Genomic DNA, 18,443 nt, shown 5'->3' on the forward strand with positions numbered 1-18,443 from the left:
ATGAGCGTGGGAGGGGGCCTAGGTGCCCTCCAATGTTTTTGGTCACTTAAAAAGGGCACTAGAACTTTTCATATCCGTTAGAATGAGCCCTCTTGCAACACTCTAGGAACACTTGGTCGATACGATGACCCCTGGAAAAAAAACAACAAACAAACAAATAAACACACACCCGTGATTTGTCTTCTGGCAAAAAATACAAAATCCCACATTTTTGTAGATTGGACCTTGAAATTTTTTCTATAGGGTTCTCTGATGCGCTGAATGCAATGGTGTGATTTCATAGGATGGTGTGATCCTATGACTTTTAGGGGTGTTCCCCCTATTTTCCAAAATAAGGCAAATTTTCTCAGGCTCGTAACTTTTGATGACAAAGACTAAATTTGATGAAACTTATATATTTAAAATCAGCATTAAAAATACGATTCTTTTGATATATCTTTTAGCATCGAAATTCCGTTTTTTAGAGTTTCGTTTACTATTGAGCCGGGTCGCTCCTTACTACAGTTCGTTACCACGAACTGTTTGACTACAATTTTAATATAACAGTACAATATAAAAATGTACTGAGTAGATTTTTCACAAAAATTGTTTTGTCATCATTGAAGTTAGTTTTTCAGGATTTCTTACACTATTGATCATAAATGTGATAATAAATTTGGAAATGTAAAATTCAAAATATGCTACTGATTTTTTGATGACTGCCCCCGCCATTTTTCTTCTATTTTATTAATCTTAATAGTTCCTATTGATAAAACATTAACACCTCTGTTGTTAATTTACAAGAATTACGCCTAACTAAAAACACATTCGATAGAAATTTGCAATTAAATCTTTGATTTCTGTCTCTTAATGTTTTATTTTCTTTTTTTTTGTGCTTTAGGCTTCTTTTCTTTTCCTTTGTATTTTCATCTTCAGACCTCGGCTATTTTGATTCTTCGTTTTTATGTTCGGTCACTTTTTAATTTGATTTTAATCATATGTTTTCTCTGTTCTCCGTGTCTTTCATTTTAGGTTTTTATGGCACTTGGTATTAACCAAGTGACATATAGCGATCGCAAATTCTGTCGGTCTGTCGGTCCCGGTTTTGCTACTTTAGGCACTTCCAGGTAAGCTAGGACGATGAAATTTGGCAGGTGTATCAGGGACCGGGCCAGATTAAATTAGAAATGGTCGTTTTCCCGATTTGACCATCTGGGGGGAGTGGGGGCCAGTTAATTCGAAAAAAAAATAGAAAAAATGAAGTATTTTTAACTTACGAACGGGTGAATGGGATCTTAATGAAACTTGACGTTTGGAAGGATATCGTAGTCTCAGAGCTCTTATTGTAAATCTCGACCAGATCCGGTGACATTGGGAGGAGTTGGAGGGGGGAACCTAAAATCCTGGAAAACGCTTAGAGTGGAGGGATCGGAATGAAACTTGATGGAAAAAATAATCAGAAGTCCTAGATACGTTACTGACATAACCGGAACGGATCTGCTCTGTTTTGGGGAGTTAGGGGGAGGGTTAATTCTGAAAAATTAGAAAAAATGAGGTATTTTTAACTTACGAAGGAGTGATCGGATCTTAATGAAATTTGAGGTTTGGAAGGATATCTTGTCTCAGAACTCTTAAATTAAATTCCGACTTGATCCTGTGACATTTGGGGGAATTGAGGGGGCAGCCTAAAATATTGGAAAACCCTTAGAGTGGTGGGATCGGGATGAAACTTGGTGGAAAAAATAAGCACAAATCCTAGATACGTGATTGAAATAACCGGAACGGATCCACTCTCTTTGGGGGAGTTGGGGGGAGGGTAAATTCTGAAAAATCAGAAAAATGAGGTATTTTTAACTTACGAAGGAGTGATCGGATCTTAATGAAATTTGGATCTTTGGAAGGATATCATGTCTCAGATCTTTTATTTTAAATCTCGACTGGATCCGGTGAAGGGGAAGTTGGAGGGGGGGACCTGAAATCTTGGAAAATGCTTAGAGTGGAGGGATCGGGATGAAACATGGTGGGAAATATAAACAGAAGTCCTAGATACGTTATTGACATAACCGGAACGGATCTGCTCTATTTTGGGGAGTTGGGGGGAGGGTTAATTCTGAAAAATTAGAAAAAATGAGGTATTTTTAACTTTCGAAGGAGTGATCGGATCTTGATCAAATTTGATGTTTGGAAGGATATCGCGTCTCAGAGCTCTTATTTTAAATGCCGACTGGATCCGGTGACATTGGGGGGACCTAAAATCTTGGAAAACGCTTAGAGTGGAGGGATAGGGATACAACTTGGTGGTAAAAATAATCATGAGTCCTAGATACGTGATTGAAATAATCGGAACGGATCCACTCTCTTTGGGGGAGTTGGGGGAGGATGGTTAATTCTGAAATAAAAAAAATGAGGTATTTTCAACTTGCGAAGGAGTGATCGGATTTTAGTGAAATTTATGTTTAGAAGGATATTATGTCTCAGAGCTCTTATCTTAAATCCCGATCGGATCCGGTGAAGGGGAAGTTGTGGGGGGGGAACCTAAAATCTTGGAAAACGCTTAGAGTCGAGGGATCGGGATGAAACTTGGTGGGAAAAATAAGCACAAGTCCTAGATACGGGACTGACATAACAGGAACGGATCGGATCTCCTTGGGGGAGTTTGGGGGGAGGAGGGTTAATTCTAAAAAATTAGAAAAAATGAGGTATTTTTGACTTACGAAAGAGTGATCGTATCTTAATGAAATTTCATATTTAGAAGGACCTCGAAACTCAGATCTCTTATTTTAAATCTCGACCGGATCCAGTGTCATTAGGGGGGGGGGGGACCGGAAATCTTGGAAAACGCTTAAAGCGGAGAGATCAGGATGAAACTTGGTGGAAAGAATAAGCCCAAGTCCAAGATAGGTGATTGACATAACTGGACTGGATCCGCTCTCTTTGGTGGAGTTGGGAGGGGGGTAATTCAGAAAAATTAGAAAAAATGAGATATTTGTAACTCACGAACGGGTAATCAGATGTCAATGAAATTTGATATATAGAAGGATCTTTTGCTTTAGAACTCTCATTTTAAACCTCGACCAGATCCGGTGACATTGAAAAGAGTTTGAGGGGGAAAGCGGAATTCTTGGAAAACGTGAAAATCGAGGTGTCTTACGAATGGGTGATCGGATCTTAATGAAATTTAATATATAGAAGAAATATCGCAGATGATCCATTTTTAATTCGAATCGGATCCGGGGACATAGAGGGCTGGAGGGGGGAAACAGAAATCTCGGAAAACCCTTAGAGTGGAGAGATCGGGATGAAACCTGATGGGAAGAATAAGCACAAGTTATAGATACGCGGTTGACATAATTGGAATGGATCCGTTCTCTTGGGGGGGGGGGGCTGGGGTTTGTTAATTTGGAAAAATCAGAAAAATTGAGGCATTTTTAACTTAAGAATGGCTGACCGGATCTTAATGAAATTGGATATTTAGAAGGAACTCCTGTCTCAGAGCTCTTGTTTCAAATCCCTACCAGATCTTTTGACATTCGGGGGAGTTGGAGGGGGAAACCGGAAATCTTGGAAAACGCTTATAAATGTCGTAGCTACGTGATTGATGTAACCGGACTGGACCCGCTTCTTTGGTGGAGTTAGGTGGTGGGGTTCAGTGCTTTGGCGAGTTTGGTGCTTCTGGACATGCTAGGAAGATGAAAATTGGTTGGCGTGTCAGGGAGCTGCACAAATTGACTTGATAAAGTCGTTTTCCCCGATTCGACCATCCGGGGGGCTGAAGGGAGTGGAAAAATTAGGAAAATTGAGGTATTTTTAACTTACGAGTGGGTGATCGGATCTTAATGAATTTTAATATTTAGAAAGACCTCGTGACTCAGAGCTCTTATTTTAAATCCCGATCGGCATCAAGCCTCTGATTTTTCTTTTAAAACAATCTATTGATTCTTAGAATTTTGCTAGAGCTTATACCATATGAGCTCTTGGCTCTTGGCTCTTCCAACCTCGTCACTAGTGCCATATGAGCTTTTAGCTCTTGTTTTGTTTTTTCCTTTCTATTATTTATTTTTGTGCAAATTATTTAATTAATTTTTACTTTTCAGTATCAATGTTACTGTGAATTTTACTTTTCAGTATCAATGTTACTGTAAATGTTACTGCGTCAGTCCATGAAAGTCTGGAGGTGGGAGGGGCTTGAAATGTTTATTACAAAATCTAGGGGGAATTGGTTTGTTACGATTTTTATAATAAAAATAACGAAAAGATTTTCAACTAAAAAAAAAATATCCTCAAGATTTATGTCAGGGAGGACAACTCCCTTCCCCCTATTTTGACGCCCTGGATAGGCATGCTACCCTTCGCCTGGACTCCTATCTGACAGGTTACTTAAAACCAAACAAAGTGTTTTTTTTTTAGCGGTAATTAAACTGTAAAATAAAATCGATTTTCAGTTAAAATTTTAAATTAAAATCTAGTTGCCATCAAGCCAATGGTCAATTGGAGACAAAGCCAAGACAGGTAGAAGGCAAAGCTCGAATAAGCCTTTTTCGGGATTGTATAAAAAATGATGTCATTTTCGCTTGTTGTTACATATTGTCTATCATCCATCCATCCTAGGGTAGAACTAAGGTAGATAGCATATAAATAAGGGATGATCGAGATTTTCGGTTTGAATCATGACGGACAGTTTTGAAGTGTTGCTTGTTTTTTGGGGGATGCTCATAGTCGGTTCATTAACGATATTATTAATTAAAATAATTAGGACCCTTCATAATTAGATGAAAACATTATTTCTAAGGCAGTGTCAAATTTTGAAATCTCCGTTCTGTGCACTGCCTGAATTTTTGAAAACTAGAACTCAATATATGTTTGTTTAAAGCCAAAATCATGATTTTGTCAGCCTGTAGCTGGTACCCTGGCTATATCCCGGGGGGAGAGGAGGGGGATACCGGGTTTGACCACCTCCCCTCCGACATTTTTGTTCGACTTATAAAAATTTAACAATAATGCGTATAGGTATACATAAAATTTTGTTGCGCGTTAAAAAAATGTACCCCCTCCTCCTTAATAAAAATCCTTTATCATTATACTTGGGAGGAGGGGGAGGAGGTATTTTACATAGTTTCAGCTTGTTATGCATTGAATTATAGTTTTCGTTTTATTTGCAGTTGCTGTGAAGAAGCTAGTTATGGAAACATTCCACAATCTGTGGTTCACTCCTGTTAAAGAGAAACCCAGTTTAGATATAGAAAGCCTCCAAAGAAAAGTTTCAAACATCACAGATGTCGTTGCCGCTTCTCAGGATGTTGGTACAGAATTTTTCGAAAGCCTTTTAGATTCTGTAAGTTGTTTTTTATATGTAAATTTGTTGCATTTTTTTTGAAATTTTTTAATACTGATTATTTAATTGATTTAATTTTAGCAATAGTTAATTTTTCATAAGTATTTATCAAGGGGTAATACATTAAAAAATTATTTTTTTCAGTGTTGGTTGGACGCCTCAAGATAAAGGATCCATTAGTAAATTTTCCCAGTACCACAAGAAACACCCAAAGTAATTTTGGTAAAAATTGATAGGGGCTTAAATGTACCAACAGTTGGAAAAGCTAACGAGGGGCTAGTTTAAAATAAAGAAAATATGTCATCTCTCGCTAATTCTTTGGTGATGTCTATTCAATGTGTATACAGCATAAAAAATATGTACCCTGTGTCGCAAAATTTTCAATCATAGTGGGTAGCAGAACAGCGAACTCCCAAAGCTGTCAAATTATTGAAATGACACTTCCTCTGAGACGATTTTTTCCCATCCAGTTATGCTAGCATACCTTTAGGGACGGGACTGCCCTGTCCTGAAGTTTAAAGGAACATTCTGCTTCGTTTAAACGAAAAAAACCCATCCTTTCTAATGATGTAAGTTTTATTATTACTAATACTAACAATTACTGCAGCACCACTTGCGCGAGGCCGACACAGATCCAACATGCACGCTCCTCCTCCATCGCGATCCATTCATAGATTTCCTCTTTATACCCTCCTGGGAAGTTCCCATTTCCATCCCAACCGCGGACGACCTGCTATCCGTTTAGCTTTAGACGGTTGGCCGAAAAGGAAAATCTTTTGCAATCTGTGATCCCCATCTGCAAAACATGCCCTAGCTATCTCAACCTTTCTCTCGTTATAATCATGGAAAGCAGAGTTTAACCGTGCTTTTTGCATAGCATATAGTTCGAGATGCGGTTAATCAATCGGGTACTCAAAGTAATCCATAGGCAATTTCTCTGGAAAATATCTAGAAGATCCTCCTCCGTTTTGCGAAACGCCCACGCTTCAGAACCATACTTGACCACTGTCATTACTGTAGCTTTCAATCTAATAACCTTAGTTTGTAAACCTATCTTCCTATTCTTCCAAACTTTTTTTTTCAAATGGGGAAAAAAAACCCGGACCTTGAGTATTATACTTTTAACGTCTTCACTACACCCACTGTCTTTACTAATAATACTACCAGGTAAGTGAATTTCTCCACTTGGTCAATCTTCTCGTTACCCCACCTCACCATTTCATCTTCACTTATTCCTAGTCTTAGCGATTTGTTCTTCTTAACATTAGTTTCCAAAACTATTGTTGAACCATGAAATCGATAAACCTCTAAAAGTTATTTCATTTTGCTCACACTTCCATTTAGGATTCTTAAATCTTCCGCATAATATAGGTCCAGGAAAGTTTTTTTTTCCATTTGATTTCATTTTTCTCCTTGCTTTTCCTGTGCTTCTTAAGACAAAGTCCATCAAAATGATCCATATAAATTGGGGGTAGAACACAACCCTGCTTAACTCCTGATTTAATAAAAAACCATGCACTAACTTCATTTGCTACCTCAATCCCAGCAGTGATATTCTCGTACAAAGCACTAATCACTTCAATGTATTCGTCGGACATATTTTACATGGAAAAGACCTTTGCTGAATCAAACGTTTGTTTATAATCTATAAAACTGAGGACTAATGGTGTTTGATGACTCAGACACATCTCAATTATTCATCTAAGAATTACAATTTTGTTCACACATCCTCTACCCTTCCTAAAACCACATTGTTCTTCCCTTAAAACTTTGTCTACATCGTCTCTTAGTCTAAAAAGCATCACATCATCATGCTAAGTAATTTGCTTCCTATAGAAAACAAGCTAATGTCTCTATAATATCCATGCTCACTCTTATTTCCTTTCTTGTAGAGGGTTTAACAAGAGTTTACCTAAAATCTCTAGGTTCTTCCCCTAGGTTCATTGCTCTCTATATCTTTTCCTTCAACTCTTGTCCTGGTTTAGCGCATTCTCAAAATGTTCCAACCATCTCTAACTATAGCCTTTCTAAATATTTCTCCGTTCCTATCTAAGTCAAAATAGACGAGACAGGATGACCCTTTAGGTATAAGATCGTTTCAAATTTTCACGTATTTCTTTTTCTCAATTATTGAGGCATTTTTCGCTATTTTGTTTTCTTATCTATATTCTTTATCTTGTATAGAATATTTTGTCAATACTTGTGTAATGATACATTTAGTTAGAACAGACGTTCAGGCAAGGCACCTGGTAACATGGTAACGATATTTCTTTGTAGACTCAGGGCTCAAATTTTTGAAGGGTTTATCGAAAGCTTTTGAAAGTTTTTTTTTTCTGAATGCAATTTTATATATTTTGAATGTTATTACTGTTTCCGTGAATTTTTTTTTTTTTATACGAAAAAAGCGAACAAAATACAGAATTTCGGCAACACCAAGACGAAATAATAAAAATAAAGTAAACTACAGAGATATTTTGAAGATTCTTTCCCTTAATGAAGGGGTTACATGTTTTTTTATATCCGGAGATAAAGATGTGAATGAGAAAAAAAAAAGGAATGGGTTCAGAAACAGTCTAAGGTGCCTGGACTCTGGTTGAAGAGGGCCTATTAAGGAAACCCTAGTGCATGCAAAACCGAGACACAGCGAAATTCTTGTGTTCAAGTGTCTCCAATCTGGCTTTTTTTTAGAAGAAAAGATTATGGAGCCTTAGCTTCTTCAAAACTTATTCGCATGACTCTTTTTTGAATGAATATAATTTATCTGATATTTGGTGGGATATGTCACGCGAACTGGCACCCTGGCATCACCATGAAGATGAGTGCTAGATATATGTGCTTTAATAAAACAGAAGTTGGTGCTAAATACTTCAAACGTGCATTACAATTCAATTTTATTGTCGGTAGTATAGAATAATTTGTTCGTATAAATGTGCAAAAAGGTTTTCTGAATAGAATAAAATAAAAGTTACTTTGCGAAAATGATTAAAAAAAGAAAAATTTTTCTATTTACCGAGTGAAGCTCTGTCTTCTGGTGCCACTATTAATATTACTCGTACTACTACTACTACTACTACCATTACTGCTACTATTGCTCTGTCCCCTAGTGTTGCTAATAATACTTGGTTCCCCCTTTCAGCTCTTCAAGCCAAAGGAGGACAAAGAAGACTCAACCAAAGTTGCAACAGAGCCATCCAAATCCTTGTTAACTGCCAGTACCCAAATAGTTGACTGTCTTGTGGACCACGTCCTGCGATTGGAAGGTTGTAGAGATAATCAAAATGCTGACGAGAGCCAGTCCAGAGGTTCTAGTGTTCGATTAGTGGCCTGTCTGAGGACACTTTATATGTTTGCTAAGATCCGTCCTTCTTTGGTTGTGAAACATGGGATTACACTCCAACCGTACCTGAGTATAAGATGCCAGGTAACTTTTAAAATCAGTCTTTTTTTGAAATTTTGGATTTGAATCGAGAAGGAGGGTAGTGTTGGTCTGCATGATAATATAAATAAATTATGAATGTAGTATGCTCCTTGTAAAGAATACAGTTGGTTGGTTAATATTAAGATAAAAAAAATGATCTCATTTTCCTCAAAACGATCCTTGTCAAATTGGTTATAGTCAAATACGTATCCATCGTTGTCTGGGAAGTGTTGTGCCAGATCTTCGAAGCGAAAATGTAAAAACTATTTTCAGTTTTATTTTGTACTTAGCTTTTTTCTTTTTTTAAATATTCAACCTGTAATAATAGAAAAATCTACTCAGAGTTTTGCGTAAAATATTCGAAGTGAAAATGGAAAACGATGTTTAGTTTAGTTTTGTTCTTTGTTTATATATATATATATTATATATTTTTATATATCTGCCTAATCGTAAAAAATCTATTCAAACATCGTCTGGGAAGTTATATGCAGAATCTTCAAATCATAAATGTGAAAAAGATATTCACTTTTTATTCTACACAAAGTTTTTTTTATGATATTTGACCTGTAACCATAAGAAAATTTATTCTATGTAATATTTTTACATGTTCTTCGAAGTTTTGCGCAAAATCATCAAAGTGTAACTGTTAAGATGATGTCGCGTTTTTATTTAATAATATTAAAAAAATAAAATAAAAAAAATTAAGAGTTCGGGGACCTGTGAGATTGCATATGATGATAAGAAGGCATTGTCCATAGGCCTACATATGTAAAAACCGCTAGTAAACTTTTTGTACACGTTATTCCAAATAGAATCAGATGAAAATTGTCTGTTTCCTACCATACACTTTCGTTGCCTACGATTCAAATCTGCTTTTTAATTTAATTTTGTTGTAAAGACACCGAGGTCTTGGTCTACTACTACTACGACTAACAAGTCACTGCAGCACCAAGTCGCTTGAGGCCAACACAGCTACGATCGCTTTACACCCTCGCAAATAGTTCCAACTCCTCTTAACTTCTTTTTTGCAACATCTCCCCACCAAATACATGAATGACCTGATTTTTGTTTGACCCTAGATGGTTGGTCGAAAAGGATGATCTTTGGAAGTCTTTGATCCTTATCCGCCCAATGTTTCTTACCCATCTCAACTTTTCTCTCATTACGGTCGTAGTCTTGTCTGTGTGGATCTAGTATGGTCTGGATCCTAGTCGAAGACCGAGTCGGTACTTACTTGTGGTATTAAGTATCTATTTATGTCTGCGTGATGAAGTTTTCGTCAGAATTCAAAAATACATCTTCAAGGCGTTTTTGTTTCGCTAATTTGCTGAAAAGAGCTGAAATTATATGAAATTATGACTAACAATTTGCCTAATGTTAATAACAATTTAGAAAAGTGTCTTGTTTTTTTTTATTTTTCAATTATTACTTATAAAAAAAATATTCAATTATTACAATTTAAATTATGTACAATTACAATAATAAAAAAAAAAAACAAATAAAAAAATGCCCAAATTAAAGGCTAGACAATCTATTGTTTTATTGTAGTGTTCACTTAGGCCTGGTTCAAATTTGAAAATGAACATCCTAAAGGGAAAAAAGTCACTTGTTTTATTTGGTTCCGACTTGTCACGATTTTTAGCATTGTTATATTGCAGAGTTCTATTTTTATATTTTTTTAAGCCCTCCTATGTTTTGTTTCTTCCATTCTTGTTGACTTTCTCTTCGTATATCTTATACTTGTGCTTGTAATCTTTTTATTAACTGTTTTTTATATTTGTGCTTTTAGTGTTGCCTAGTATTTTTTCTTGTGTAAGTATTTAGCACTTACTCCCTTTAGTATCCATAGATTTTTATTCTATTTTATGTTGAGACAGAAATATCAAATGTAGTTATATTTTGCAGAAAAAAAAAGAACAAAAGTACCTACATAGTTTCCCCCGTTAGAGCACTTAATAGTTGACTGATGTTATAGTCAAGGAAAAATACGAAAAAAGCCCCTCAACTTTTGCTTTACCAGTTTTTTCACCTCAGAACATTGGCGCCAATGGGGGATCCCCCTACCCTAGTCATAGAAAGATTTCTTTTTTGGTATTTTCATCGAATTAAGCAAAAATCGTCTCCCTCTAAATTTCGAAAAAACATTTACCACCCCCCTTCTCACCACCACCACCTACCCTATATATTTCCTAATATTTTTCACTGCCTCAGAGATGATGAAAAAATGATAATTATTCTTGTTTGGGAGATAGTTGATTCAGTTCGAGGAAAAGTGGTTTTAACTTCAATTACTAGCATGTATGCAGGGATTTGTTCCGGTGGCGGGGCAGTTTGTTTTATGAAAATATAAAACTTCCTACAGAAGCCACGAGGTATACCCCTAGGGCAGTAGTCATAGAGATGTGTTTCTATAAGTAGTGGTGACAAGCCTTATTTTCCACGAAGTTTGTGCCTGTTCAGATTCATTGTTGTAAGATCCTGTTTTTTTCTTTTTCAAATTTGTGATACGTTATTTTCTTCAGACACAAGGCGATCAACTTGTGGTTGGCGCTGTTGCCAAAACTCTTGCACTAATAATTCCACTGATGGAGCATCCAAGTGAAAGTTTTTTGTCTCAGTTGGAGTCCGATTGTATTAAAATCATTTGTCTCCATGGGCCAGACATGGCGACTCCCTGCATGAAGTGCCTCGACTCGGTCACAAATCGACTGACGAAAAATTACAAGCTTATCCAGGACTTGTTCCGAAGGTGCTATGGTGAGTACTTTTTATGCATTGATTCATTTATATTTTGTAATAAATAAATTACAAAATAAGAATACGTAGGAAACAAAGCAAACATGAAGTAGATTACAGTTACTCAAAAAGAGAAAAATTCGAATATCTCGGTTGAGACTGAACCATGCTCATTGCAACATAAAGAATAAAAAAATCATTTTTTTTTGTTTTTGTATGAGTGAAAATTCTTTTTTTTTGGTTTATGTGTTGTCTTATAGCCCGTTTGATCTCTATCTATAATAACAGGGGACCGAGCTTCGTTAGTGAACTTCACTTAGTGAAGTGAATTTTACACACAAAGGCGTGTCTGGCGCATTTCTCTCCTGCGGTGACCCCCTCCCCCCGGAAATGCAATCCACCCATTGCCTGATTTACTTAAGAAAAACCTTTTGATGTAATTTTTCTTCACTTAGTTAAATTAACATTTTTTTAATTTTTGGCCTTGTCAATTCAGTTTTTGTCCCAAAACCATATAAAGGAAAAATAAACTTACTTTACTGAAAATCCAAAATAGTCTAAAATAACAGTATTTTTAGCTGAATATCTTGCTATGATCACTCATAGTTCAGTTGACCTGTCTTTTAAACCTGCAAAGTTCGGTTAAGCTTCAAGGCGGTTTATTAATTAGGCAATTGCTACAGACGAATTTGGTACAAATCCAAGATTGAACACAATGGAAAAATTAAACCAGGTTGGAACGTTTAAGAATAGTAGTGACGTGGTTGATATTCAATCACCTTTGTCCAAGTGTTTTTTTTTTTTTTGTTTTTTTTTTGTCTCTAATTTGGGTTAAGGGTAGATCGAAAGAGTTGGGAACAAAACTCCTGGTGACGCACATCTAGAAGATAAGCTGAACATGGGAATAGAAGCATTCAGGTAAGTGCTTTAGGTGTTTTATTGAAACACCATCCCTGTCTATCCAATTCTTTGTTTTGGAAAGTACTTTTCTGACAGCTAACTTAATCTTCTCAAGGGAAATGTGAACAACGCAATGCTGCCCTGAGAAACGTGCAAGCCAGATGGAAACTTCCGTTTCATACTGATAGTAAAAGTGCCAATCATGTAGGGTCAGGGAAGTGCTAGATGGACGATCGTCTGGTCTGATTAGATTTAAGCACAATTTCTTATTTTCAGTGAACTGTTGGCCGATAATTCGGTACCTTTTTATGCTTCGTCTCAGCTCGAATACAGTTCCGCGTAGCGGTCTACCACAAGCAGTCCAAATGTTTAGCCACGTTTTTGCATGTTGTTTTGCTGACTGGATTTCAGTGGATTCGGACCATATCGGTTTTTCTGTCTCAATTTTGGCTTGTGTTGTAGGAACCGCTTTCGCTTCGGCAACTTTCAGAGCATGGATGACTTGTTGGTAATAAGTGTTAAAATCAACCATGGCTGAGACATTGGAAGGGCCAAAGCAGAGTAGATGAAACGGAACTTAGATGAAGCTTAGTACCGACGCAACAGTGGCGACATAAAGGGGAAGATTGCATTTCTCCCAATTATGCTTCTAGGATCACTTTCTGGGACAAGCGTAAATAGTGCTCTGTGATGACTGCGTCTGAAACGAAAGTCCAGAATGGTCACTAATCGGATTATCAGTGCAAACTATAACTAGAAAACTAGAAATGGATGTGCATGAAAGTACGGGGTCAATAATGAAGGTATAACCACTAGTATGGGTGTACGTAAAATCCAGGGACTTCGGCTAAATCTTAAAAGTGACGAGGAGGCAATTCATAAAAACATGAGATGGCAATTAGCCACTTACACCCACGATGCTCAAGAGACTCCAAATGTTGTCTTGGAGCATCTGATGATCTTTAGAACTTTGTCACAGAGACAGTATTGTTGTAGTTAATATGCATGTATATATTGATAAACTCAATTCCCTCAACAGAGACGCACATCAGACTACTGTTTATAATAGTCGGCTTAGCCAGAAGTTCCTTCCTAGCGTGTATTGCCAGGCCTCCGGACGGACGCCTTGCTGTAGATCTTGCCTGCTGTGCAAAGACATCTTGCGACCGGGATCTGTTTAGAAGTTTATATTCATCCCAGAAAGCATATGCTCCTGGATAAATAGCAAGTCATAAATTTGAAGGAGATCATCTATGTCTTTTTCTTTTGTTGTGGAAACCATTGATATTCAGACTAAAAATTTTAAGGGATCTATTCGTTGATTATTTTTGTTTCTCAGAATCTCTTTCAATTTAGGGCATCTTAGGCTGAAGCAGCAGATATGAGATCTGTCGCAAGAAGTGCATTTGAGGTCTTCGTTACACGGTGTATCTTTGTTACTAAAGCGTTTTCCGGAACATCTGGCGTATCTAGGACTTCTTTGGCAGTTTTCAATGAGATGATAAAAGCTCTGGCATCTGAAACACCTTTGAGGGGCCTCTATGCACTTGCCTACTCGGAAAAGTCGCATCCATGCTTGATTTCGTTAGACATTGCCAACTTCACGGACAGTCTATTTTTGAAAGCCAGTCTTATTGTTTTACTTCCTCCAAAACGGAAAGGTTTCTCGACGAGGTCTGGATTATGTTTGGCCAGTTCGCTAGGGTCCACTTATAGGAAGTCCTCTTATTATGCCATAAGATCTTTCTTCCCTGAGTTTGCATTTGATGCTGCTGCCACTTGGTAAATTTGCCGAAAGGACACTAGGAGCCTCCACACAAAAAGCTTTACCTTTTTCAACGTCGCTGAATTTGACTTGGATTTTATTGTTACTTAATAGCCTTACCTCCTGAGCCCCATCTTCTGACTGAAGTTGACTGATTGTTTGTAGTCTAGTCAGGGAATCCATCTTCTGTAATTATAGTGCAAGTCGGAGGGTCGTTGTTCGTTGGGCTGTAGCTCCAGCATCTGGACAAGTTGTCAATTTAACATTTTCGCCGGACTTTTACCCTTGGATGAAGGAATTAAATACGTCAATGGAGCTATAAAACGGACTGTTTCTTTTAAATACCTTGGGATTGTAACTGACAAAACTTCATCTTTTAAGCAGCATGTAACTTTAATTAGTAAAGTTCTGGCAAGAAATATAGGTATAATGAAGAAACTCCAACGTTTTTTCCCCCTAAATCTGTCCTCTGCCATCTTTTTTTTCCGTTATACACCCTTGGCTCTCCACTTTTCCATCTATCCTGAAACCAATAAGAGTTCTACAAAATCACGCAGTTAGGCTTTTAGCAGGGATTCCTCCTCGTCAGTCTTTTCGGGAATTTTACCCAACCTTGAAAATTTTGTCAGCTGTGGGCCTCCGTGAATTTTTTGTTTTGTTGTTTAGTTTTTTATTAATGCAGGATATTCAACCACGCTCTTTTAGTGATTTATTATGCGTTAGGTCTTTTGTTCATTCACACGATACAAGGGGTAGCGTTGATTTAAGCGTACCCAGAGGCATTTCTTCCCATTCATGTTTTTCTGTTTTATATAGAGATGCACGGAAATGGAACAGTTTGAAGAGTAATATAAGGATTATTGGAGACCCTGTTCTATTTCGAAAAACCAATAAGGAACTGCTTTTTGTAGAATATGAGTTTTGATTCATTCATTTATTTTATTTATTGTGGGGGTTATGATGATATGTAGTTTCCAGATGGAAGGGAAAGTATAAAGTAATGATTTTTTTTTATATTTATAGTTGAGTGTGGTGGTATTAGTGGTGTCGATGGCCTAGTGTTCTTTTGTTTTATGTATTTTGTTTTCGCTATTTCCCCTTCGGACAAGTTTTGCTTTTTATGGGAGGTAGTAACCATTTTTTTGTTCATTATCTGTTTAATGAATAAATCCTTCTCTCTCTCAACACTCGTGGTATACTGTTTATAACGGACTCTGAGCTCTTGAGATCCCGAGTTTCACCTAGCAGGATAGAGAAGTTGGCCTCGGGGACCTGTGGAATTTGAGATGGGTGAGTGATGACGATAGTTGGAAGTGGGATAATGTCCTATCATATTCAGTTAGCAACTCTAATATTCCTGATGTTGCTGATTTTTTTTGTGCGGCTTCTTTTTGTAATAGTTACTCTTTCAGGGAATGCTAGTTGAAGGAGTTTGAGTTTAGTGCCGCGTAATGGTGCTAAGTCAAGTAAGTCGCATGTCATTTTCGACAACAACGTTAGGTCCATCTTTCTGTTTAACTGGAGAAAGTTTGAGATATAGATATAGAGACCTCTGTGCCATGTTGAGCACCGATAAGCAAGGGGAGCGTAGGTCCTCGCTACCTATTGCCCGCAATTTAAGGGAGACTCCACTCCCGGCAGGTACGATGGCACTTGCAACAAGTAACTTCCCTTCTTCTGCTTGCATTCGGGCAGATTGGAAAATCGGTAAAACAGTCAAACAGTCAAACAGTCAAAACAAATCAAATTTTCGATTTGGGCCTTCCTGCTTTCAATGCAGCACGTGACAACACTGCACCGTAAAAATTCGGTTGCACTTTCGACAGCCCAAATGTCAAGGCTTGGCAATACTGCAGAGCGGACAAATTATTTCAGCCATATTGTTAGAAATAAATAAGCGAAAAAAGGGTAAAGGATGAAGTTTTTGGTGCGGAGTTTAGCATTGTCAATTCACTGGATTCTTGGAAGTCGGTTAATACCAGGTTATGTCTAAACCAAGAGGGCGCACCTCGTGGTTTAGATATTTTGCAAGTCTATATGAAAAAACTGTTTTGGTCCTAATCAGATCATTGCGAGGGAGGTAAAAAAACAAAAGCATCTTGACTGACTATCCTTGTTTTGTTGACACACGAGAATAGTTCTCTGCAAGACTACCCTTCTAAACTACCTGCAATTAAAAATTTCTATTTTCATTATTTTTTAAGAAATTTTGCTAGTTGTCTTGCAACTGATGACTGACCTAGTCAAATTTGATTTCTAGAAACGTAAAACATAGGCTTTAATATAAAAGAAAGGCCTAGGCCAGAATGTGGCCTAAAATTTCACCATATTCATCAAATACGGTATTTTTAGTTTGAAACACTTGGCTTATCATGCCCTAATAGATGTTGTTGGGCAACAATGCTGTCATCACAGTTTCCTAATGAGAACTTTTCGAGAGGGGAAAGGGGGCAAATTCTTGTCTTCAGAACGGCTAACAGAACGGTTGATCTCAATGAAACTTGGCGGGAAGTAATAACCAATATTCTGGTTGTGCCTTTTGCGTATCACAACACAACCTGATTTCTATTGTTGATAGAAAGTTTTGATAGTTTATAAATTACTCGTTATTAGAACTAGTTACAGAAGTAGTCATGAGACTCAGCCGAACTTGGTTTAAATTAAAAACAAGTATCCTATTTATGCTTTTCAGGGTTTATACTGGGTATGAACCCTACAAATATCCATGCAGAAATATACCCAAAAATGATTTAGTTCTCTAGATCACTAGCAATCTATTGTAAAAGAACAGCGTCAATTTTGACAAAGCACCTGACAGTTTTTGTTGAATGCTACAGTTAATCCTATACTTAACATACCGACCAATATAAAAAAAAACAACTTCCAAACAAGGTTTTCATTTCACCAGAACACTGATGGATCTATGCCTTGCAAATATACCCCCCCCCCCGGTGCACTTGGGCAAAGTTTTGCAATCCTCCAAGGAAGTATCAAAACATTAATATTGTTTTCGCCAATATCGATGGTGACAATTTTTTCAGGTTTTTTTTTTCACCCTCCTCAATTAGCCACTCTGAGGACAGCCAATCACATTTTTTGGGAAGCAAGTTTAACCCCTGCCTCGGGATTGCACGCCAGAATACAGAAACAGAAACTGAAATTTGTTTAATAGCTTTTTGTAATCGGGTTGGTAGGCGAACAGATTAAAAAAAAAATACTGAATAATTGGATATTTACTTAAAACTTTTCAACTCTTTTTTAACAGCCAAACTGAATGATTTCAAGGCTTTCTACGAGTCTCGGATCGATGATCAATCGCTTATCAGCCAAAAACCTTCCTTTCGCCGTGCCTTGTTTATTATTGGACTCATTGTTCAACACTTCGACTTGACCAAACCAGAAGTCAGAGGAGATCTTACTGTAAGTATATTTCGTTATTTAATTTTTGTTTACTATTCTTTTTCCTCATTTTCCGTTTTCATATATATATATATATATTCCTTTTTATATTATTATATCATCCTATTTATATTCAGCCGTCCTAGCCAAGTGGTTGGTGCGCTAGACCTGAAACCCTAAGGACATAGTGAAATACAGATTTCGAACAGAAATCAGCCTTACTGGGCTGCTGCACCGAGTTCCGGTCCCGGTGTCGTTGTATATTCGTTTTTGAAAGGGGTTTAATGATTTGACTCAGTAAACTTAGCCATGGGCGACCCACCCCCGAATGGATACCTGGAGAAATTTGGGGGGGGGGGTGGAAGCATGGAGAACTTTGGATGATTCGTCCCCAATTATGTATTGCACTCTCGGCCGAAGGCAGAAAATCAAGAGATCGGTACCCGCACTACACAGATTGAAACACAAATTTAACATTGACTTTGTTTGATTGATTTTATCTATTTTATTGTACCCATTTTATTTATTGTTTTCTTCCTTTTCTGTTTTTACGTGGGTCAAAAGAAGGGTATTGAATGTAAACTGCTAAGATTACGTTTTTATGGGACTTGGTATTAACCAAGTGACATTAGCGATCGCAAATTCTGTCGGTCTGTCTGTCCAAGTTTTGCTATTTTAGGCACTTCCAGGTAAGCTAGGACGATGAGATTTGGCAGGCGTATCAGGAACCAGACCAGATTAAATTAGAAATTGTCGTTTCCCCGATTCTACCATCTGGGGAGGGGACTGGGGGGACGGTTAAATCGGAAAAACTAGAAAAAAGGAGGCATTTTTAACTTACGAACGTGTGATCGGATCTCAATGAAATTTCATGTTGGGAAGGATATCGTCTCAGAGCTCTTATTGTAAATCCC

The 18,443-nt window shown here is 37.3% G+C and overlaps 1 protein-coding gene across 2 annotated transcripts in view; it reads left to right on the forward strand.

Annotated features, from left to right (window-relative positions):
* Positions 1-18,443, forward strand: part of LOC136026297 (nipped-B-like protein B) — a 173,710-nt gene that overhangs the window by 89,842 nt on the left and 65,425 nt on the right. For both annotated transcript variants that reach the window (XM_065702710.1, XM_065702711.1), the window contains exons 18-21: positions 5,139-5,311; positions 8,448-8,732; positions 11,252-11,486; positions 17,396-17,550. In XM_065702710.1, the coding sequence (XP_065558782.1) occupies positions 5,139-5,311; positions 8,448-8,732; positions 11,252-11,486; positions 17,396-17,550 (848 nt within the window). The remainder of the gene's footprint in view (positions 1-5,138; positions 5,312-8,447; positions 8,733-11,251; positions 11,487-17,395; positions 17,551-18,443) is intronic.

This window comes from Artemia franciscana, chromosome 4 (genome assembly GCF_032884065.1).
Source record: "Artemia franciscana chromosome 4, ASM3288406v1, whole genome shotgun sequence".
NCBI classification, from domain to species: domain Eukaryota; kingdom Metazoa; phylum Arthropoda; class Branchiopoda; order Anostraca; family Artemiidae; genus Artemia; species Artemia franciscana.